Genomic DNA, 25,357 nt, shown 5'->3' with positions numbered 1-25,357 from the left:
ATAAAAAGCAAAACTAAAAAACCCTTGAAAGACTAAACTTGCTTTTTTTACATCTTTTGTTCAGTTTTATTTTTCAGGGAAAAAAAACAAAAATAAAAATTATCGTGTCTTTAACTTGTACAAAATTAGGAAAAATTTATAAGCGCCCAGCATTTTTTAAGCGCCCCCCCTGATTGAGCGCCCATGCAAAAAATCCAAAATTAAATAAGTGCCCAGGGCGCTTGTTTGGATCATTACGGTATACGTGTATATTTATTCATAAAAAGGACAATACATTTTAATTATTTCGGGTCATGTTGCCTAGCCATGCGGCTATTTTGTTGTGTTTATGTTTTTGAGTTACTTTTGAAGGAACTTTGAGGCGAAAGGTCATACAAGAAACTTACAGTCCTTTAAATTTTTTATAATACGTAAAATAAATTGCATGATGGGCATGTGCGAAAATAATACATCATTCTTCAAACATGCAGGAATTCTCAACATCCTTTTTCTCTAAAAAAAATGTGGTTTTATTTGCGTAAAGCAGTAAGGACCAATATAAGTCACATGAATACTCTTATGATGACTTGGATGCTTGTCAGCATTTAACTTTATCCCCTTTTTCATATTACAATAAGTCAATATTGTAGAGTGAGAAACTCGTTAACGTATTTTTGATTAACCGCTATAAAATCCACTAAACCACTAAAAAATCTCCGGGCACTCAAAAGACCTAAAAAACATGCAAATTTTCACGCCTTTGCTTCTATCGCTGCGGAAAGTTTCTCATTGTAAAATAATAACGGAATTTAAATTATAAGTTGAACAACGTCACATTGCGCACATCACAAAAGTTGAATACTTTCTTAATGTGGCTCACCGTATGCTGCGCCGCGCTGTAACATTACTTTACCAGTATGAGTTCTCTTTTAAGAAGGCGCCTTTGGAAGACACTTAATATCAAATAAAAAGCCCTTTATCAGATTTACATAAATTTCATTTCATAGAACGAGTAATTAGGCAATGCGCTCTAGTGCCCTAAGAAGGCGTACGGATTTTACGCCCATAGTGAAATTGATCTGCTAGGCGCCCTGAAAAAAGTTTTACTTTTTCAATTTCCTTCTACTTAATAAATGTATTTTTACTTGATACTTATATTTCTTTTTACTTTAATTATTCATAAAATATGGTAAAAAAAAGACCTGAACAACGAAAACGGTTTCGTGCGCGAATGGCGAAAAAGTGAGGTTTGGGGCCGCCAAAAATGCCAAGAATGTAAACAAAGCAGGGAACGTCATACTGGCCTGTTCATAACCAACAAAATGAACACGGCACAATACAAATGGCTGCCTGTCAAAACAAATCATCATTAAATTGTTGCATGGCAGTAACGTAACGGTAGCTTTTTAATGTCCAGTAGATCAACAGTGCCTTAATATTACTGTGTTACAATGACTGATAAAGAAAATGAACCAGATGAGATAATCAGCATTGATGCAGTCCGTGAGTTTCTTGTCAAGAACAAGGGAAAGGTCCAACAAGCAGATTTAGTTAATAACTTTCGGCACCAACTCAGCAGCCCAGCCACGAAAGGTTAGATTGCTATGTAGCGAAACTTAAAATTTATTACATACTAAGCTTGCTAGCTAGCTTTCTAACAGTACAGTTGGGATGACCCATGGCGCCGCAGATTAGTGGTTATAGCTTTCGTACTCTGTGCGGGAGACCGGGGTTCGATTCCTCTTGACGGCGATTCAACATGGGCGAGTGAATGTTACCATAGCCCCGGGTTAACCCAAGCCATGTGAGGGAAATTGGGAAGATGGCACACTGTGTGGGCCGTTGGATGTTGCCGGGAGTTGTCTAGTAGAGCGCGGGCTCTAATTGGGTCTGTCAGCTCAATCAAACATAGTAACATTTATAATCTGTGAAAATTGAAAAGAAAAAGAATAAAAAACAAAAATTAAAAAGTTAAAAAGTGATCTCCATTAGAATTTGCCAAATACATTCGAGATGGAAGTCTTAAACGAAAGCAGACTTCCATCACAGGTCACTTGGTCTGGAAGATTATTCCACACTTTTGCAGCTCTAAATGGGAAGGCTTTTTTGCCAAATTCCGTGTTGACCAAGGGACGTGTGAACCTGTTTTTTGAAGCTCCTCTTGTTTGATGATTATGACAGTTTTTTGTCAAAAGGAATTTTGAGCGCATGTAATCAGGAGCAATGTGATTCATGGCTTTGAAAACTAATATGGCATCGTTTTTGATGAGTAAATTATTCATTGAATATTCCCTCTCTTTCCCAAGAAAGGTACGGACACATTTTAATCGTTTTTCTAGTTTTCCCAATCTACCTTGGGTGGCACAAGCCCATGCCGAGGAGCAGTAGTGGAAATATGGCATGACAAGTGCATTAATTAAAAGGTTTTTTGTGTGAGGTGTTAAACAGGATGCAATGGTTCTAATTTTAGAATATTTAATTAGTATTTTTCTATTTATGTCATTAATGTGCTTTTCCCATTGCATTTTTTGATCAAATGTTACCCCAAGATATTTAACTTTTTCGCTCCTCTTCAAAGGAATACCCATATAGTTGATAGTTTTGTTCTCAACTTTTTTTAACTGGCTGTGGTTGCCGAAAAAGATTGTTTTAGTTTTGTCCGTATTAATAGTCATTTTGTTATTATTCAGCCAGAGGTCGACTTGCGAAAGTTCTAACTCGACCTGGGAGACAAGGGTATCCAAGTTTTTATGAGACGAAATAATTATTGTATCATCTGCATATAGATGGTGGTAGTTTGAATTGATGACAGATTTTAAGTCATCAATATACAAAAGAAAGAGCAGGGGCCCCAACACAGATCCCTGCGGCACCCCAAAAGCGTCTTCATGAAGCAGATCTGATCCTGTGTCGTTTACAAGAGTCAGCTGCATTCAGCCCGTTAAGTAGGACTCGAACCAGTCAAAGGCAGCATCTCTGATGCCAAAACACCATAGTTTTTTTAACAAAATTTTATGATCAACAGTGTCAAAAGCTTTTTTAAGGTCAATGAGCACAGCACAAACAAAGTTATGTTGGTCGAGCTCAGTAAGAATAAAATCAGAGACATCGACTACTGCAGTTTCTGTGGAAAAGAGTTTTCGAAATCCGGACTGTCTGTCATTCAGGAAGTTGTGCTCAGAAATAAAATGAGACATTTGCTCATGCACTAACTTTTCAAAAATTTTCATAGGAATTGGCAAAATGGAGATAGGCCGATAATTAGTAGGATCTGTTTTATTGCCACTTTTAAAAATAGGCGAGACCCTTTTAGTCTTCCAACATTTAGGTACATAACCAGTAAATAAAGATTTGTTGAAAAGACTTGATAAATAAATACTTAAAACTGACGAACCTGCTTTTAGCAGTCGTGAACCAATTCCGTCCAAGCCTGTAGCTTTATTAAGTTTTAGTGAACTAATTATTTTTTCGACACTTTTGGTCTCAATACGAGCCCACCGAAAATTGTGTCCGCTAACAGGTGGATTAACATTAGTAGTGTCAGAAGAAAATTTAGAGGCTAGTTTGGCACCAACACTGACAAAAAATGAATTGAATGTGTTGGAAATTTCTTTTGGGTGAGAAGTTTCTGTACCATCGTTTTGGACTACTCGTTTTATCGAGGTAGTATTGCCTGACTTAGCAGGAACCAGTTTTTTTAGGGTTTTCCAAAGTTGTTTTGGCCGTTTTTGAAAGTCCTGCAAAACGTCATTATAGTACTCGTTTTTGAGTCGATTTTTGAGACCTATTACCTGGTTCCTTTTTTGTTTGAAAGCTTCCCAGTCTATGATGGATTTTGTTTTTGATGCTTTCCGTTTCAAGAAGTCTCTTTCTTTGATGGCTATTATTAATTCATCAGTGACCCATGCCTCAACACGGCCAGAAAATCTATGTGTTTTGAAAGGGGCATGTTTGTCAGCCACTGTTTTAACATTTTTATTCAGTTTCTCACATGCTTCATCAAGGTCATCATAATTATTAAAATTGACCAGTCTAAATTCCTGAGGTCCTTCAGAAAAGCCTCTTTACTGAAGTTCTTGTAGCTACGAACCTTGCATGTTTTAGGTTCAAATTTTGGCCTTTTGAATTTTCTGATCACATAAACTAAATTGTGATCACTGATGCCTAAATCCATGACACCAGTTTTAGAAATACAAGAACTGTTAGAAAGTATCAAGTCTATAAGAGTGCTACTATTTTCAGTAACACGAGTTGGCTCCGTAATATGTTGTTTTAGGAAAAGAGTGGAGCATAATTCCTTTATTTTGGAGGAAAGAGCATATTTTGAAAGCATGTTACAGTTAAAATCTCCCAAGATAAAAACTTCTTTTTCTTTTGGGAGCTTGTTAAAACACTGTTTAAAATGAGTACACAGGTTTTCGGTACTCTGCAAATCACTACCTCCAGGTGGCCTGTAAACCCCACACACGTAAATAGGTTTAGTTTTTTTCAGGCACACTTTCACCCATAGTGATTCAACATTTTCGAAGTAAAGGTGTTTCAAAAGGTGGCTATCCAAGTTTTCATTAACAAAAATTAGAACACCCCCACCTTGTCTATTCCGATCATTCCTATAACAAACATAGCCATCAATTTTAACGTCATTGTCAGTGATGGTGTCATCAATTTTGGTTTCACAGATAGAGAATACATCAAGTTTTGTTTGATGTAGCAGAAGTTTAACATAGTCTAGTTTGGATGACAGACCATTAATGTTGAGATGGGCCATTTTTAAGCCCTTCCCATTTCTGATTGCCTCAAAATCAAAGTTTTCATCAATAGTAATATTGATGTTGTCCGGAATTTCGTCACCAAATGACTCCTCATTAGCAAAGGGCAAATTACGAGAAAGACAGGGACTGCAAACGAAAAACAGTTTATCTTCAGGAGTCTTCATAAATTGTTGATATTTTTTATCAGAAATACGCTCGCATTTTTTATGAGCCCATAATCCACACTTGTCACAAGAAAGTGCTTTGTGTGTTTTTGCCACAGGTTTTAAGCATGAAGAACAGGGATACTTAACAGGACCTGGGTTGAGGCAGATGTCCCCTGACAAGAGGATTAAAAAATAGAAATACTTGTGCCTGCTTGGCTTAAGTTTTGATAAAGCCATTAATTTTAATTGGAGAGTGAGCTGGCTTTCGGAAACTCTATTGCAGGCATCAAGTGAAGAGATAGAAAAGAAACTCCTATCTAGTCGACTCATTTCGTTGTTGTTGGGTGAGCTACTTTTGAACGAAGGTTTTGTATTGCTCAAAAATACAACGAACACAAAAATCAGTTTTAGCGTAAATGTGGGATTTCCTACCTGAGTAAAGTTATTTTTAAGTCGAAGAGAGATCATTCTACGGTTATGTGCTCTTCCAAAACTATGTTTGAAGGATCTAAGGCAAGCCCATTTCCTTACAATGTTACACAGAAGGAGCAGCAGGAACCCACAACACAGCAAAGCTACCATATTAGATGCTAGATGGATAAAAAACTGACTGGGATAAAAACAATTTATTAACAAAAACAATAATTTAAAAACTTACAAAACAACAAATTAAAGAAATAAAAAGATATAAATGAAGTAAAAAAGGCAGTACAATATATAATAAATCAAAAAGGACTTAGCTGTCAAAGCAGGAGCTCTTCAAGCTTTAGTCTTCTTTTTTCTTTCTTCGACTTAGCGCGCCAAGACCGGAGCGTTTTTTGATTTTGACAATGATCTACAACAACCTATAACGACCTACAATGACCTAAAAACCATCTCCAACGACCTACAACGATCTACAACGACCTAAAATGAAGGTCCTAAAGTGGATGAAATTTGGCGATTATTTAATTTGGCGAATGACTAAAATGAAATATTTGGCGGGGATTTGTTTTGGCGAATGATAAATTTTAAAAAATTTGGCGAGAATTTCATTTGGTGAATATATACAAAAAATGTTTATTTTGGCGGGGATTTATTTTGGAGAATGACACAAAGTAATGAATTTTTATGTTTTGAAATGTTTTATAAAGAATAATAATACACGTATATATAAATACAAGATTTGTTATAGAGTTAAAAATTCTTCATCATCGTCAATAAAGAAAAAGTCGTTTTTGGGGGAATAAAACATTTTTCTTTTCTTATTTAAAAAAACCCTATTTTTTTTTGTTTTGTTTAAATTTGGCGAGTTTTTAAGGTGGCAAACAGTCAGTTATCAAAATTTTGGCGGGTATTTAATTTGGCGAATTTCGCCGTAATTCGTCAAATTCGCCAAATTTAATCCTCACCAAAATTTATCCACTTAAGGTTGCTAGACGCCTTTTTTTGGCAGTTTGTTTGGCTCACGCAGGTCTGAAATAGGCTTTAACTTGTGTATCACCTCATACTCGTAATTTTGTTTGTTGAGCTATAATATATATATAGGTTTATATTTTTACTCTGCTGATTTTTGCAATTTTTTTCCTTCTAAAAATAACAAATACTATATATTCGAACTATATAGGTTCCGTTTTTGTTTTATTGAATATAGGTATTACATATATGAGTACTAAATAATAATACGTAGAAAGTCATTTAATTCAAAACATGGCTGGTTGCAAAGGATCAGTTCCAAAAATAGTGTGACATTTTTTTTTTCTTAAAAAAGGCCAAAAAATTGAAAATGTGCATAAAATTGACTTACTTGGTTATTTTAGCCTTAAAATTTCATCACTGGTAGAAATAGCCTATTTAAATTGGTGTATAGCTTAAAAATTGCGATACAGGTGCTATTTTTTGACTTACTACAGAAAATGACTAGGTATAGTTAAAGTAAGTCAAAAACATTCACATTACATATTTCTTTAAAATATTCATGGAAACTTAAACCTTATACCTTGACATATGTGCAAATATATAAAGGTGACCAAATTTTTGGAGGGAATTGTGCTTTTTCTTGACTTACTTTTCAACAATTATTCAACACCCTAAAAATTAAAATATGTGCATAAAATTGACTTACCTGGTTATTTTAGTTTAAAATTTTTATCACAGATAGAAGCAGCCTGTATAAATTGATTGAGAAGTTTGAAAGTTGTAATAGAGGTGCTATTTTTTGACTTACCACAGAAAATAACTAGGTATGGTTAAAGTAAGTCAAAAATATTTAAATTAAGTTATTCCTTAAATTACTCCTGGGAACATAAACCTAAGACATAGTTTAAGAAACAAAATAATATAATAAAGTGCCTTTATTTGACTTACTTTTGGTCAGTTTCTATGAACCACTAAGCCTAAAATTCAATCCCCCCCCCCCAAAAAAAAAGAAGATATATTTGTTGTCAAATTATCTTATGAAGTACTATCGATATCTGGGTTCATTAATGAAATTAGCTTTTTGGCAACACTAAAGGTGCTTTTTTTAACTTCTACAGAATATATACAATATACTCAAAAACTAATTAAAAGTATAAATCCTTGTGAAATAAAACAAAGATTCATTAGAAAAAAGATAAGGATGAGATATCATGGTCACTTATCATAAATAAACAAAGAGTAAGTCAATAAATGACACATGCATTTGGTCATAAAAACGTATTTTTATAACTAATAATTAAAGGTTCTAGCACTGATTTATCACTAAAAATGTTTAAAATTATCAAAAATGTTCCACAAAAATAATAACAGTAAGTCAAATAAAGTCACATGTATCTTTAAAACATTGTGTGGTGGCCTTAATAGTAGACAAAGTAAGAAGTGTGCAAGAAAAAATATAACCAACCTATCAAGTATTTTGTCTGTTATGGAAAATAGAAAGTAAGTCATATTTTGGCACATATAACCTTAAAAGTAAGTAAAAAATGATCACTCACTATTTACTTTAACCAGTCCAGGATAAAATGACAGAATTTTTCCCTTAAAAAAACTAAAGTAACATCTTGTCATTGCCCATCCTAGTGCAACTATGTGGTAAGTCAAATCCAAAAGTAAGTCAAAAAAAGTCACTTGCATTACCTATGCATAAAATGAAGTAGAGTAAGTCAATTTTTATTGTTCCTTCACGGCCTTTTAGCTAAAGGACGTGTCCTAAGTTTAACACCAACCAAAGTTTGGTAAGTCAAAAATTGTCACTTCCAGCCTACTTTAAAGTCAGAAATTGAAAACGTCACAAAAGCCTTCTTTATTTTTGGAAGTGATCAAAGACACTATTCTGACCTAACTTAGAACACTAAATATGGGACGGACCATCTTTTGACACTGGCGACACTGGCGTGTTTGCACACATCAAGACCTTGTATCTAACGTAAACCAACTTTCAATTATTTTCAGAAGTGGTCCAGAAAGGCAATTCTGGAGTCTTTAAAGCTTTTAGGCTTCAAAAGCATGGGAATTGTTTGTCAATAGTTAGTTCTTTCCCATCTGAGTGTACAGTTGAGTTTGTCCTATCTGATGACACGGTTTTTAAAAAAGGAAAATTCCTTTGTCAATAGTTAGGCATGTACCAAATTAAGACGAATTTGCATACATTTTTCCAAAGTTGGGCAAGGCCTGTCAATAGATGGGCCATCCCAACTGCGACCACACCGACCTGTCTTGTGACGGGTTGTCCTGTCTAAAGATGGGCCAGTCCTGCGTCCAAAGTTGGGCCGCCGTCTGTAGTTGAGTCACAACAACATTGATAAAAAAAAAATACAAGTCCCCAAATAATGTACATAATGTATTGGTTGTAGGTTGTTGTAGATGGTTTTAGGTCGTTGTAGATCGTTGTAGGTGGTTCCTCTGTTTAGTAAGTACATTAAAAACACATAAATGATGTTAACTTGTTTAAATCTCTGTCTATAAAGTTATTCCATAGACATGGTCCTCTTTTAGATATAGCAAAACTAGTTCAATTTTTGTCTGCCTTAGATTATTTTCACGAAAACTATTTATTAGCTCAAAACTATTGTGGAATGTTTGTTGTGCTAACTTATTTTTAACTTTTTTTCGTGAAAATAATTGTTTACGTATAATAAAAATAAAAGTCGGCCTAATATCAAGCCTTGAGGTACTCCACAAAGTATGTGTTCATAGTCAGTTTTACCTTTTTCATAACGTATAAACTGTTTTCTTTGAGAGAGATACAGAGGAGGTTGAGTTTAGATCTAACACAGATTCAGATTGGAAGAGGGTCATTATTATACCCCGTCCAACTCATGCTAGCATGGAAAACAGACGTTAAGCCGAGAATGATGATGATGAGAGATAACTACGAAAACAATTCAGTGATATGTTTCTGATACCATAAGATTCGAGTTTTTTTTTATTAGAATTTCGTGATCTACGGTGGCAAAGGCTTTTGATAAATCTATGAATACACCTATTGTATATTTATTTTCATTAAATGACTGGGGTATTTGTTCAACGAGTTGGACAATTGCAGGTTCAGTAGCATGTGTATGTTGAAATCCAAACTGTTTTTCATATATAATGTTATGCTCTAAAAGAAATTTATATAATCTATTGTACATGATTCGTTCAAGTAATTTTGAGAAACAGGACAGTATGGTATTGGTCTAATGTTTGTTTGTAACAAGTTGTCTCCAGTTTTAAAAATTGGAGATACTCATGCTATTTTTAATTGCTTGGGAAAAATACCTTCTTTTATTGATATCGAAAAAATGTGTTTTAGTGGTTCAAATAGTTGATCTTGATAGTTCTTAGCTACATTTGAATTGTTATTGTCATATCCTGGACTTTTGTTAGTTTTAAGAGAGAGGAAATCATCAGTTATTTCTCTATCAATGTTTCTTGCTTCATGTTTTCTTGATTTCTGTTTATATACGCGTAAATTTTCTAGACTAATCAAGATGTTGTAGGTGATTCTAGACTAATCAATTGTTTGTAGGTGATTCTAGACTAATCAGGATGTTGTAGGTGATTCTAGACTAATCAATTGTTTGTAGGTGATTCTAGACTAATCAAGATGTTGTAGGTTTTCTAGACTAATCAAGATGTTGTAGGTGTGTATACGTAATGATAGAAGGTGTTTTGGCTAGCACAGAGGAGGAGAAAAGGGTAGCTTGGAAGAATCATTATCAGAGGTTGCTTAACACTGAGTTTGATTGGGACAAGGATAATTTGTCTGATGATGATGTTGTAAAAGGGCCAGCTATGCAGATCAAGACAGAATGGGTAGTGGAGGCTATTAGGAAATTGAAGATTGGCAAGGCTGCAGGAGTATCAGGTATTGTTGCAGAGATAATAAAAGCATCTGGATATATTGGAGTTGAGCTTATTACAAGTCTTGCTAACCAGATTATAAAGGATGGTGCTATTCTGAGTGAGTGGCAGTCGAGTGTAATAGTGAATTGTTTTAAGGACAAGGGTGATGCATTAGAAAGGGGTAACTATAGAGGTTTGAAGTTGGTTGATCAAGTAATGAAAGTTATTGAAAGAGTGATTGATAAGTTACTTAGAGAAAGAATTAATATAGATAAGATGCAATTTGGTTTTGTTCCAGGGCGTGGCACTACAGATGCAATATTTTTACTCAGACAGCTTCAGGAAAAGTATTTCGGAAAGAGAAAGAATCTCTATTTTGCCTTTGTAGATTTAGAGAGAGCTTTTGATAGAGTACCACATAAATTTATTTGGTGGGCTATAAGAAAATTAGGTGTGGATGAGTGGCTAGTTACGATGGTACAGTCTATGTACAGCAATGCTAGAAGTCGTGTCAGGATTAACGATTCACTTAGTGATGAATTTAGTGTCAATGTTGGTGTACATCAGGGTTCTGTACTTAGTCCTTTTTATGTTTATTCTAGTCTTAGAAGCGCTGTCGATGGAGTTGAGAACAGGTTGTCCATGGGAGTTATTGTATGCAGATGATTTGGTTCTCATAGCAGAGTCGATGGAAGAATTAGTTGAAAAGTTTGAGAAGTGGAAGAAAGGACTAGAAGAGAAAGGGCTAAAGGTAAACACAGCAAAGTCTAAAGTCATAATTAGTAGCATTGCAGCCAAGTGTGACCTTGTAGTTGGAAAGTGGCCTTGTGGAGTTTGCAGGAAAGGGGTTGGTAGTAACTCAATTTTTTGCCAGACTTGCAAGCATTGGGTACATAAGAAGTCCAGTAGTATTAGTGGAAGGTTAAGAGCTGACATACAGTTTGTATGCAAGTGTTGCAAAAGTGAGATTATAGGGAATGAAGTATTTCCAGCTTTAATGATGTACAACAGTGGCTCGCTAGAGATAGTTGAGAACTTCTGTTACTTAGGTGATATTTTGGACAGTGAAGGGGGTGTTGGAAGAAGTGTTACTTGCAGGATAGGTTCTGCTTGGAAAAAGTTTAGAGAGTTACTTCCTTTGTTGACTAGCAGAGTCCTGTCAATTGAGGTAAAAGGTAGGTTGTATGAGGCCTGTGTAAGAAGTGTTATGTACGGTAGTGAGACATGGGTAGTAAAGCAGGAAGATCTTGACCGTTTAGAAAGGAATGATATGAGAATGGTTAACGCCAGTCTGTCTGAGAGACAGAAAGAGCTCAGATGAGCACCAAGAGCTCAGATGAGCTAAGAAGCAGGCTAAGTCTCCGTAGAATTAAAGATGTTATCCAGATAAGAAGATTGAATTGGCTGGGGCACTTGGAAAGAATGGAGGAGGATAATTGGGTAAGAAAGTGTAGAGACTTGATAGTTCCTGGGGCAAGCCCAAAGGCAGATCGAGAAAGACTTGGCAGGAGGTTATAAGGACAGACCTGATAGAGAGAAAGATGAGTTTAGATCTAACACAGTCTAGATCAGATTGGAAGAGGGTCATTAATATACCCCGTCCAACTCATGCTAGCATGGAAAACGAACCTTAAGCCGAGAATGATGATGATGATACAAGATTCTCGATTGATCGCAACAATTTATTTTAATTGTTTCTTATTATTATAAACGTAGTACATCGCGTATCAAGGGAGTCCACGCACGTTGCGCGCTCGATATGTTATGCAACCTTTTTCCAGTACTGTATCTCTAATTTGATGTTTGGAGGAGTAATTTGGCAAACTGTAAAGAGAATTTGCCCAATTATCTTCTCGACACCATGTCTCTGTTAAACATATTATTTTAAATTCATGTTCTAAATTTGACAGAAAGTTTTGAAATTTTTCAAAGTTCTTTTTTATACTCCTTATATTTAAATGTAAAATAGAAAAAGTTTCATGATGTAGATTTAGTTTATGGTGAAGTACTTTGTATCTGATAGAAAAGTTTTGTGTAGATTTACGTCAGGGTCTGTTGAATTATCTAAGAGGATACTTTGCGAATTAAAAGTTTCAAAAACTATTTTTTCAAAATTTTCTCCTATCATTTCAGCCATCTTGTGAAAAAGCAAATCTAATCTTATTGCGTAATGGAAACTGTTTTTGGTTTGAAATCCCTAGAAAATACTTTGTCATATTTCAAAATTGCATATTAACCAAGTTCCCTAAGTCTCTAAACTTCAATCCATTTCTCCTTTCTGAAAAGCCTTGTTGCCGCAGAGAAATCTTCTTCAAATGGGAGCTTTAAACACTCTAGAACTGCCTTTGTGGTCCTTCCTGGAAATAATTAAAAAGGTGTATTGCTCAAAATTGGTGAGACTGATCACATAAAATATAGATTAAATCATAATTACAACATATTTCAATTGTGAGTGCCCCCAAAGACCAGCCAAAGCAATCCTTTCCTCAAATTACGTATAGGTCAAGTTGCAATAATTCCATTGAAGATTGCCTTGAAACATAAACATAATTAGCTTGAAAAATAGCTAGCTAGCTAGCTTGCTGTTATATATATAACATTACATTACACTGAGCTAAATGTTATATCTTGATATCCAAATCATAATTATTTAGCTATAGTCATTATGAACACAACAATCCAGTTAAAACATCTTCAATCATGCAAGAAGCAAGTCTCTAACTACTTTAAAAAAATGCATTTGCCATACAATCTAATCAGCTGTGTTACGAATAAAAATTAACTTATCCAAAATCTTATCCAAGAGTTGCCAAGTAGTGTTTTTTATGCTACCCACAACAAATTTGAAATGCATGACTGGATTTGATCTCAGGTGGCTATGTACAACAATATGCCAAAAATAAGCAGCAGTTCAGTTTTTCCACTTTATTGCAGTTAGTTTACGTTAAATACAAGGTCTTGGGTGTATGCAAATACATTTTAATGCCATGTTGCAAGTTGGTCCTAGCCCGTCAATTGACAGGGCAGCATGTGTCAAAATATGGGCCACCTTGTCAAAAGATGAATTACAGTATCTGAAGAAAGTGTCTCAGAAAACCGTTTCAGTTTAAAGTCATAACTATATTCACAGGAATAGAACTTTTAAATGTAACAAATTTAAAAACTTTCACTCTAAACCTGCTTTTAGCGATTTTCTCTAACTAACTGGTAACACCAGAGCAGTGGGGAAGTTTTGAGGTAAAAATACAAAATGCACTGAAATGTTTTTAATCATAATGCATCTCTAAACAACTTTTCAAACGGGTGGGTTTTTTTGTGCAGGGTTAAGCAAAGAAGGAATCAACTGAAACATCATTGTGACATGATTTACATCTTAATACCTTAAAATGTTTATTCCAATCTGAGATCTACCTGATACATTTCTAAGGCCTATATTCTCAGATGTAGCTAGTGACTGCTGTAAACATCACAATTTATCTTTTCCCATTTCTCAAAAATCAGAAACGACATTAGGAAAACTTGATGACACAATCTATAAATTTAAAAAATATTCTCCAACCTGGCTAGTTTCATAATATTATAGGTTTGTTTTGTATGTAATAAATGATTACAAAGATAACAATAGATTAAAATTTTGTGCAAAAAATTTATCCTAGGTAAGCTATACCTCAACAATGTTTAGGCTGTCTGTTCTGTAAAAGTGCACAATTTTTGGTACTAGTGATAACTATGGTTAATATGGTCCTAGGCGAAGGATGTCAGGTCATAGCCATGCTGTTTTGCCAGTGAACAGACAAATTTGCATTAGCTACCTTAAAAGGGGGCATGTGCCCATTGTTTTTTTATGCAAAATCAAAACATTGGGTATATGTTGCACAAAAAATGGTCTATTTTCAAATATTAAAAAAGTTCTGTGTTATACATAATTTTGGCATGGATACCATCTTTAATTTTCTATTGTAATGGTAATAGGTAAGTAATAGGTCCATCAGCAATAAAATTCTCAGAGGTGCATCATTTTGCAGATGATACTAATCTTCTTCACATTAATAGTTCCCTGGAAGGCTCACAAAAAAGGTAAATCTTGACCTGGAGTTTCTCTGGCAATGGCTTAACGCCAATATGATAGCTCTTAATGCTAGTAAGACTGAATACATCATCTTTAAACATGTCAACAAGCCTTTGAATCATCTTGTGAGACTTAAGATTGGAAGTGGAAAAAGAATTTTTCACAGTGAATACATTAAGTACCTTGGAGTTTTGTTAGACTCTAACCTTAGCTGGAAATCGCAAATTAATAAAATTGCTGTTAGGATGAAATTTGCTAATAGAGCAATAGATAAGATTAGACATTTTATACCACGTCATGTCCTCATCCTAATCATGCTATTTTTCATTCTAGTCTATTATATTGTTCTCAAATCTGGGGTCAACCTAGTGCTTCTGTAAAACAGATTTATACACTTCAAAACTGGGCTATTCGTTTAATGTCTTTTGTCAACAGATACACATCATCTGCTACTATTCTCTATGCAAATCTTAATATACTTAAATTTTCTGATACTGTACATATGAATAATGTTCTTCTTCTACTCAAGTTGAATCAAAAGACCCGTCATGAACCTATTTACATATGCTATTGACTTCACTCACCCCCGCACCACACGAGCGCAATCTAATGGTCTTATAAAAAATAAATGACGTAAGAAGTCGAAACAATATTAACACATGCAACACTGTCTCCAGTGTGTCTAAAAATATATCCGGATGGAAAGCTACCATTAATCTCATAATAAAGAACGGCAGTGAAAAAATAAGGAAAGAAATGTACATGACTATGTATACAATTAAAGCCTTTCTCTCTGATGCCATGCTCTGTCGGCGTTGCATACCCATCACGCTTTTTTGAATTAATCTGTGAATTAATGATAACATTGCATATATATATATTCTTAGGCCTAGGCCTATATATACACGAGATTCACTGTAGATTGTTGGTAAAAATATATATTCTACTACTACTATTCTACTACTTGTGTTAGAGCTAGTTGGACCCTTATTCTCAGTAGTGAAGCATACAAATTTGCCCCACTGAGTTTAAAAACTAAAGATATTATCCTAATTCCACAATGGCAGATTTCCATGGAAAATTAACTGAAGCAATTTAGCACCATTTTCTGAAATATAAAATTATATATTTACTGCCCAATTTTTGGATAACTGCAAATTAGGGTGGGCCAACATCAAATTGTTTCGAATTAGAAATATAGAGCCAGTTCCCCGAAATTTGCTGACTGTAGAGAGAAATTTTTTTTTCATTGATGCTCTGGGAGCACTGTATGACACTTGTCATTGTTCCCTTAGTAATGGTTATTTTATAAAAATTGGACATTTCCTGGGCCTTTCCAGGAATATTTTGGCACAAATGCATCAACAAACACACATTGTGTTCTTTCAGGTGTGCTACATTGAGCAACTTTTTATTTTGCATATTTTACAAAAGCACACCCTAATAATTTATGTATGTGTGTGGTGGGAGTTCTTTAGGTACTACCATACACCTTTCCGTGATGATATAAACTGCCTGATGTTTTAATTTGGTTGTATATTCTTTATACATTGTATACATTGTCTTAATTTAGTTCGTGCACGTCAAGAATTTAAAGATATATTGCAGCTAATAACAGCCGTTAAAACTGAGAATGTAAGTCCCATAAGTATGCCTAAATAATTAATGCATGCAATGCATGTAATTGTGTGTAATTTTTGATTAAGTGGATACATAGCTGTAAAAAATGAGGAGATTTTGGAATATCTCCACTGTATTCTACATTTATATACTATCCTCTGAATTTGAAATTAAGCTCATGCACATATTACTTAAGGAAGCGAAAACCAATACTAGCTAAACAATCACACTTCTTTTTTTTGATACAGAAAAAAATAGAGAAATTTGCTTAGCAAATACATAAGTAAATTTTGAATTTTGTAATACAAATGATGATGACAAGTTCTATTTAAATGTTTTGTATATGTTAGGGTGAAAAGTTCATTGTTTTGATTAAACAACAGCAAGAACATTTTCAAGCATCTGTTATAAGTCGAAAAGCCAACCGCCCATTATCCGTGCGAAAAGAATTGGCAAAGTCTAAAATTGATTATGCGAGAACACATGATGGAAGTGATGAAGAAGACAACATTCCTCATCATCATGGTTCAGCCTCCACAATTGCAAGTCAAGACTCTGGCGTTGCTTCTGAAACCTCGGTAATGGTGTTAACATTTATTCATGCAGGATATTTAAAAATATATTTACTTTTAATTATCTCTACTATTACTATTTCTGAAGTGTTCTATTTTTATTTATTTCCTAGTCCCAACATTCAGTATCAGCACCGCGCTCAGCTTTGTCTGACAAAATGAAAGAAAGCCAGAGCATGGATTCAATTGATACTTATGTAAGTTATGCAATCCTAAAATGTGGTGTTGCATTATCACTGACTACTACTGGTATAGCTTGTGCTAAATGAGAGCCCTGTAAATCTTTTTATCCCAAAGAAAAGTATCTCTTTTTTATTTCAATGTAATCTAAAAGTGAAATATAGCCTTTCGTACATAAATTTCAGACTCAAAGAGCAAAAATTCAAATTACTTGTCAGTGAACATTTGTGTCTGTTTTTTATGTGACCACAAATTTGTTTGTTTATTTATTTAGATGGCAGAAGGTGAAGATGATGACCTAGAAGGTACTGTGTTGTTGTTGTTGTTGTTGTTGTTGTTGTTGTTGTTGTTGTTTTCACACCTGAGCACTTAGCGGGACATGCATGTGTATTTTGGAACACTTAGCGGGACACGTTCATTTGCCGGGACATTTTTTGTCCCGCTAAATGTCTTAGGCTAAAACAACGTAGTTTAGTCTAATTAACACGTTTTCATAGCTTAGACGATGTCCCGCTATGTAGCAAATTTCGCTACAACAGACTTTGTAATTTGAAGCACTTAGCGGGACACGAAGTAGGTCGCCCAAAAATCAAAGATGTTGATCAAAATGTGTTATATCTGTTATAAAATGGTTGTCATTGATAAAAGTAAAATTTGGATTGCAGCAACATTAGTTAAAACAGCTTTAAATATTTTACAACAAATCCCGGTATATCGCGCACATATCGGGACATCTTATGCACTTTGTCATGAAAGCACTTAGCGGGACACAAAATTTAATATTTACATTTGAACTAGTAGAATAATAGCTGCAATATTTCACACGGAATTTAATTAGTTCCAAGCAATCTAGGCCTATTGTCACCGTTTTTAACTTAATAAGTATTATTTGTATTTATAATACATGTCACGGCTTGAGCCGGAACTTTCTTTGAGTGGAGCAACCTAAGTTCTCAAGTATTTAATTTCAACCCTATTTAATCTGGGGGTGTTAAAACATATTATGACTTTAAGAATTTTCGAAAGAGATTAATAACTTAGACAAACTTAATACAATTATCAAGAAGTATAAAAGATATTATTATTTTTACGCTAACAGCGGCGCTCATGGAATGTGTGAAAAACTTACCCCTGATGTTTAAAATCTCTTTATTTCATTTTAGTTCTGCTCAGATGTAAAACGTTTTTATTGCCACCTCGCTAGCGAGGATAGTATTGCTTTCCCACTCCTAACAAACTAACGAAATGGGTGGACGTTATCGTCAGGCTTCTTTACACAAATTTTTTTTAGAGAAAGTACCTTCTGGGGATTCGAACCCACGACCTATTAGCCAACTGAGCCATTACGTCTTCATTAATAAACTTTAATACGACGGCTTTACATTTATCGTTTGCAAAACCGGTTCGACGGCTGGCAAACTATGCCGCTAAATGCAAAGTTTTTTTGGATTTTTTTTTTGGGCAAAATGATTTCTCTTAACAAAAAAAAATGGGGTGTGTGTCAAAAGTTCTAAGAATAATTCTAATGAATTTCCTTATTATGATATTTTGTAAGACCATTCATTTCATGAGAATATTCATAAAAATGGCCAAAGGCTCTCAAAGGTATGGGGCCTAAAAATTTCACATGCAGGTGCCTAACAGATAAATATAAAAAGTCAGTAAGTATCCTTTGTTTAATGAACAAGAATTTATTTTGTACTTTTTTATTATATATTTGCTCTACCATGCTTTACACCATTAATTCAGCAAAGGGAATCGAAGAAAACGTTTTCGCTCACCATAATCCATTACCGTAAGAATGACGACCCATATGATTTTTATCTTCTGGGATAGGTTAGGGTAGCGGTAAAAAAGATTATCTTCCATTTACCTTTTCCATGTTGGCTGAATGTGTTATTACTGAAAAAGTGTTTTTTGGTTATGGCTAAGAGCAATTCAAGTAAACTATATAGCCTTTAATAACTGTGTAATCAAAAACAAACCTTAAAAATTGACGTCACTATCATGTATAGTACTTTCTTGATTTTCTTTTTTGTCCTAAAAGTGTGAAATGTGAGCATATGATTATGAAAACTAATTAACTCATCTAATAAAAGTATGAAAAGAAAGCATTTCCGTTACGGCGAGTCAAACTCCTCCTCTTGTCCTCAGCCATTTCCTGACTATCCTTAATTACTGACGACAACTTGCTTGATGGTGCTAAATAGTTTCCAAAATTACATTGTATACCTCTGATCTTCGCGGGTTTCTTCTGTAAAGAAACATAAAACTAACCACACAGATTTTCTTGATTTGATTTTGCCTCTATCTTCGGCCATGGGTACTTTCGCAACTTTGCTTAGCTCAATTGTTAATTCTTCTTGCACGTCCACTGAGTGGCCTAAATGATCGCTAACCCAGTTCAATTCTCACTTTGTCCTATCAAGTAATTGTAGTAATGTCCCATACACTTTCTAATTTTAGTTGAGGTAATCAATTCATGTTTTTTCAGGTTAGCCTTTAATGCTACTTTATGTACAGCATCCTATCCACGAATTGGGTACATTGACCCTCGACTTGGTCTTGGAAACAAGTGAGGGCTTTTAGAACTGTCCTTCGTTTCCAACAAAATGCGATTAACTTTCTGCATTTTCCTTGTAAAAATTACTGGCACACGCCTCTTTCTCTTGCCCTTGACATACAATATCTTTAAAGTGTTCGCCAAAACCTTTTCTACAGGATCTTGAATTACTTCAATATCCTCCTGTCTTTTCCACTGCTCACACCTGTTCCAGTCATTCTCCGCCACGCTTTGCATTAAATATAATAATTCTAACTATAATAATCTTTTGAAAGCAACTACTCCATTCATGCAGTTTCATTCCACAATCTTGCAAATCAGCAGATGTTAGAACCTCAAATTGATGGAGTAGAAAATCTCCAAGTTGATGAAGATTTGCAGTCAAGGACAAGTTTAGGCGTTTTATCTTTCTTTGATTTTATTGCAGACAAAGCATACTTAGAATAAATGTGCTAGTACCCTTTGAAATTCCAAAAACAAGCAAACATCCTCTTTTACTTCTTTATTTTTTTTACAAATACCTCAACCTCGCTTAGCACATGCAATTGCTTCAAGGGACCGTTTAACTCGCAATAATAGGCTTTGATCACCTACTGCATCGTTACCGCTCAGTCAAGTTCTTTAATGGTGCTTTTTTATAAGCATAACGCTTTTAAGCATACTTAAGCACAAATTTCTCTGAAACTAAGCATACCTTGAAGCTCAGAACATCCTTAACAACCAAAATTTTTTTGAGTCACATATCTAGGTTTTTCTTAAACTTAAAGGGAACGAAAAGAAAAAATAATCTATCTCAAAGAGTTTTAGAAAAATTTTAAGAACACTGCAGTGTAGCTTTACGCAAATCCAATATGCAATATTTACTCGTGATAAAACAAATGAGAGTTCGGAAATCAGCATACTTTTAGGCTCAAATCGGAAAATCTTAAGCATACTGAGCCTCAGGCCAAAACCAACTGTGCACTTATATATAAAAAAAGTGTGCTGTCCCAATTGACAGGATCAAATATTGAAAATGCTGTTGCGTCTTGAATTCCAGTTAATTTTCTGAAATGTAGCATCAATCTTTCAATCCTCTTAATTTACCCGATATTTCAATAAAACCTTGTTAACCTTTACGTTGGAGGAATTGAACTTTGAAGATGTTTTTTTAGCCTGACAGATATCCAAGTGTCTGTGAAGCGTTTTGTTATTGCAAACTCCAAAACAATTATGTAGGAGGTGTAGGTAGCAACGGACATTGGTTTACTTTTTCTTACAACGCTAATGACTCTGTGTTTTCTCTCGCATCGTTCATGTTTGCCGCAAAACCTCCTTTTCTTTGTAGAATGGCAAATTTTTTTATTTGTTGTTTCTTTGGCAATAAAGGTTTTTTTTTTATTTTTTCGTGCTTTTTGTGCCTATTTTAAAGTGTTTTGGTATTCGATAAAGCCATTGTTGACACAAAAAACAGCTGTGCATCTTCCTTTCATCTTTATGTTGTGCGTGTCATTACCAGCTGAAACACAGCTGAATTTATTCATTTCAGTTAATTTCGACCTATAAAAAACTTATCATACTGTTAATTTAAAAGAAATGTTAATTATTAAATACATTATCATGTGCTTTTACAACCTTTTTCAGAGGAAATTTAAACATCCTAGAATTTTTTTCTTAATATTTAACCATTCAGGTTTATTTTACTTTGACAATCAGTAAAATTCTAAATTTATTTTTCTTCTTTAACATTTTCTAACACATGCGATGCCGTAAAATTCTTGGTGCGTACTGGAAATAAATTAATTCGATAGCAGTAGTATTTTCTACAATTTTAAACTTCCAATTTAATTCAATAAATGTAGCGGGATTAGTAATACGCTGCCGCCATCATCACAGAAATAATAGGCTTGAATAAAATGCACAGAGTAGAAAATACATTTCGCAAAATTGCACTAGTTTATGAAGTTGTATTCAATAATGTCAATATTTCAATACCTTTTCGAAATAAACGAACATCTAGTCTACAAAAATATTTTGAAAATGCATGATAATAACAAATTACCAACTGAAAATTAAAATTAACTGAATAATTGTTATTTTCTTACTTTTTTTCTCACCTTCTTGTGCTACTACGATCGTCATCATCTAAACTTTTGAAACTTTTGCTTTATTTAAGATTACCAGCAGTTACTTTATTAATCTGTTAAATACAATAGCTTGTCGTGATGGATAGAATTTAACTTACCTGGTATAATATTATCTTTTTCGTTTTTATCCATATGGATCATATCAAAGGTATCACTTTGCTCTTTAAATACAGAGAGAAAGATGTTAAACAACAATGATACCATGACAAAAGCGGTAAATTTTAAAGAGCTATGGAAACGAATTAGGCTTCACCTTAAGAGATTGCATATAGTGCTATAAAAATATGATTCTTAGTATGCATTGATACATTCGTATCATTTTGCATATTCTAACCTTTACTAACGTTTTGACTTGGTAGTATGCATATGGCAATGAAGCTTACTGTCATATTTAGATTATCACCTTTGTTAAATTAATAACAGTGTTCAATTTTTTTATAAATAAATTTATCTATTCTTGTTAAACAAGCTTCCTTTCTTTGGATTGTCTACTTCTAATTCCGCCTTCTGACAGCAAAAAAAAAGCAACGCGTAAAAATGGAAATAGACTATAATTAACCAGAAATGGACTAAGAAATAATTATGTATTGCATTGTTTTATAAATATTCCTTTGTCCCGCTAAATGACCATTTTGATATACTTAACAACAACTGACATATACCGAATGTTAAAGCTTCTTGCCACTGCTACATTACAATCTCTCTTCCCTTCATTCGCTTTAGGTAAATTGGCTTTATTTGCCGAGTCCTTATAAAATACGACAATAAATTATCATTAAGCAGAATAATATATCGAATTGTTTTCCAAAATTTCCTGTGTCCCGCTAAGTTATCATTTTGATATACTTTACAACAACTGAAGTATACCGAATGGTAAAGTTTCTTGTCATTGCTATATTACTATTTTTCTCCCCTGCATTCCCTTTAGGCAAATTTGCGTTCTTTTCCGAGTCCTTCTAACATAGGACGATAGATTATCATTAAGCAGAATAATATATCACATTGTTTTATAAAATTTCCTGTGTCCCGCTAAGTGATCATTTTGACATACTTTACTACAACTAAAGTTTACCCAATGATAAAGTTTCTTGTCAATGCCATATTACAATCCTTCTTTCCCTTCACTCGCTTTAGGTAAATTTGCATTCTTTTCCGAGTTCTTATAGAATATTACGATACATTATGATTAAGCAGAACATTATATCGCATTGTTTTATAAAATGTCCTGTGTCCCGCTAAATGACCATTTTGACATACTTTATTACAACTGAAGTATACCCAATGTTAAAGTTTCTTGACACTGCTATATTACAATCTTTCTTCCCTTCATTCGAATTAGGCAAATTTGCGTTCTTTTCCGAGTCCTTCTAACATAGGACGATAGATTATCATTAAGCAGAATAATGTATCGCATTGTTTTCCAAAATTTCCTGTGTCCCGCTAAATGATCATTTTGACATACTTTGCAACAACTGAAGTATACCCAATGTTAAAGTTTCTTGACACTGCTATATTACAATCTTTCTTCCTTTCATCCAAATTAGGTAAATTTGCGTCCTTTTCCGAGTCCTTCTAACATAGGACGACAGATTATCATTAAGCAGAATAATGTAACGCATTATTTTATAAAACTTCCTGTGTCCCGCTAAGTGATCATTTTAACACACTTCACAACAACTGAAGTATACCGAATGTTAAAATTTCTTGTCGCTGCTACATTACAATCTTTTTTTCCCCTTATTCGATTTAGGTTAATTTAGGTCCTTTTCCAAGTCCTTCTAACATAGGACGATAGATTATCATTAAGCAGAATAATGTATCGCATTGTTTTCCAAAATTTCCTGTGTCCCGCTAAATGACCATTTTGACATACTTTACAACAACTGAAGTATACCCAATGTTAAAGTTTCTTGACACTGCTATATTACTATTTTTCTCCCTCGCATTCCCTTTAGGTAAATTAGCATTCTTTGCCGAGTCCTTCTAATATAGCACGATAGATTATCATTAAGCAGAATAATATATCACATTATTTTATAAAATTTCCTGTGTACCGCTAAGTGATCGTTTTGACATACTTTACAACAACTGAAGTATACCAAATGTTAGAGTTTCTTGACACTGCTATATTACAATCCTTCATTCCCTTCACTCGCTTTAGGTAAATTTGCATTCTTTTCCGAGTTCTTATAGAATATCACGATACATTATGATTCAGCATAATATTTTATCGCATTGTTTTATAAAATTTCCTGTGTCCCGCTAAATGATCATTTTGACATACTTTACAACAACTGAAGTATACTCAATGTTAAAGTTTCTTGACACTGCTATATTACTATTTTTCTCCCCTGCATTCCCTTTAGGCAAATTTGCGTTCTTTTCCGAGTCTTTCTGACATAGGACGATAGATTATCATTAAGCAGAATAATATATCACATTATTTTTAAAATTTCCTGTGTCCCGCTAAGTGATCATTTTAACATACTTTACAACAACTGAAGTATACCCAATGTTAAAGTTTCTTAACACTGCTATATTACAATCTTTCTTCCCTTCATTCGAATTAGGAAAATTTGCGTCCTTTTCCGAGTCCTTCTAACAGAAGACGGTATATTATCATTACGAATAATAATATATCGCTATGTTTAACAAAATAAGATGTGTCCCGCTAAATGATCATTTTAACATACTTTACAACAACTGAAGTTTACCCAATGTTAAAGTGTCTTGACACTGCTATATTACAATCTTTTTTCCCCTCAATCCCGTTAGGTAAATTTGCGTCCCATTTTGAGTCCTCGTAAAATAGAATGATAGATTTTAATATTGTTAACAACTGAAATATTCCGAATGTCAAATTTTTTAACACTGCTTAATTGGAATCTATCTTTCAAAGGCTTAGCTGTTTGTGCATTAATTCCGTTTACGTGCGCCGTTAACTTTGAAACACAATGAAACAGGCATCCTTCCACAACCGAGAATAGGGTAAAATAACAGTATAAACGTCGTACAAAACAGCTGTTAACGGAATGAATGCAGTCTATTAAAAAAACAGTCGACGAAATAGGCAAATTAATATGGTTTTAGGTATACCACAAATTTTACCTTATGTTTGCCACAGAATATTACCTCTTTAAGTAAACCACATTTTCTCATTTTTTTCTTAAATTAATCAGGAATGGTATAACTTACTACTTGCAAAGTTTCATGAAGTAAACCACGTTTTTGCCATTTTTATGAAGTAAAAAGGTAAACAAATTTCAAAACCTAACAAAATGGCATGTATTTTTGTAATTGATCGCTATTTTGAAAGAAATATTGACTTTGTTTATTTGGATAATCAAGTTTAAGACCTTGTTTATCTCAATCAATCACTGTTATGAAAATGATATATCTTGAAGATTTCAGCTATCAGCAGTGATATAAATATGAGAGTAAAATATAACGTACAGTGTGAGGCTATCCTCAGAAACCAAAATCGCGATGCCTGTTATCTGGAACAAAGTCTAGTAAGTTTAAAAAAACAACAATAAAGTAAGCCCAATAAATATATTTCGTTCTAAGGACAAAATCCATTTGAAGTAACCCTTTTAGAAGGTTTTGTAAACATCTATGTTACAGAAGTTTTAGCTTGACTGCGTTATGATCACTGAAATAGACATTAACGATAAGGTCTCGACGTCAAAGGTGTTTAGAACACGGATATAGATATTCTGAAATAACGTGATTTTTTCTATTGTATACAAAAATAAAAATCCAATGTGGCAAAAAAAAAAACGCAAAAATCATGCAGCAATGTGCCGGGCTGCAAGAAACTGCGTTTTTAGTGTGAATTTCTCTTAATCACCTGACAATGGTGGGCGACATTTTTTACGTTCGAAATTATTTTTTAGGCTTCCCAAGACAAAGTATATAAGAACATAAATGCCCAAATTAAGATTATTAAAAGGCTTTATGAAGCTCGACTACAATTATTTTTTAGTAAAAATATAACCAAAATGTAAATCCAAGTACTACACCTATGTAGCAATTATCACCGAA

General features: G+C 33.9%; 1 protein-coding gene across 1 annotated transcript in view; it reads left to right on the top strand.

Annotated features, from left to right (window-relative positions):
- The first annotated feature begins 1,248 nt into the window (after window positions 1-1,248).
- The window catches only part of LOC130614616 (uncharacterized), a 28,433-nt gene continuing 4,324 nt past the window's right edge, over window positions 1,249-25,357 (top strand). The window contains exons 1-5 of the mRNA XM_057436051.1: window positions 1,249-1,572; window positions 15,826-15,887; window positions 16,223-16,450; window positions 16,558-16,641; window positions 16,899-16,929. Coding sequence (XP_057292034.1) covers window positions 1,431-1,572; window positions 15,826-15,887; window positions 16,223-16,450; window positions 16,558-16,641; window positions 16,899-16,929 — 547 coding nt within the window. The 5' untranslated portion in view covers window positions 1,249-1,430. The remainder of the gene's footprint in view (window positions 1,573-15,825; window positions 15,888-16,222; window positions 16,451-16,557; window positions 16,642-16,898; window positions 16,930-25,357) is intronic.

Source organism: Hydractinia symbiolongicarpus, chromosome 11, assembly GCF_029227915.1.
Source record: "Hydractinia symbiolongicarpus strain clone_291-10 chromosome 11, HSymV2.1, whole genome shotgun sequence".
Classification (NCBI taxonomy): Eukaryota; Metazoa; Cnidaria; class Hydrozoa; order Anthoathecata; family Hydractiniidae; genus Hydractinia; species Hydractinia symbiolongicarpus.
Note: the sequence above shows the minus strand (reverse complement) of the source record. Positions and strands in the feature narration are given on the sequence as shown.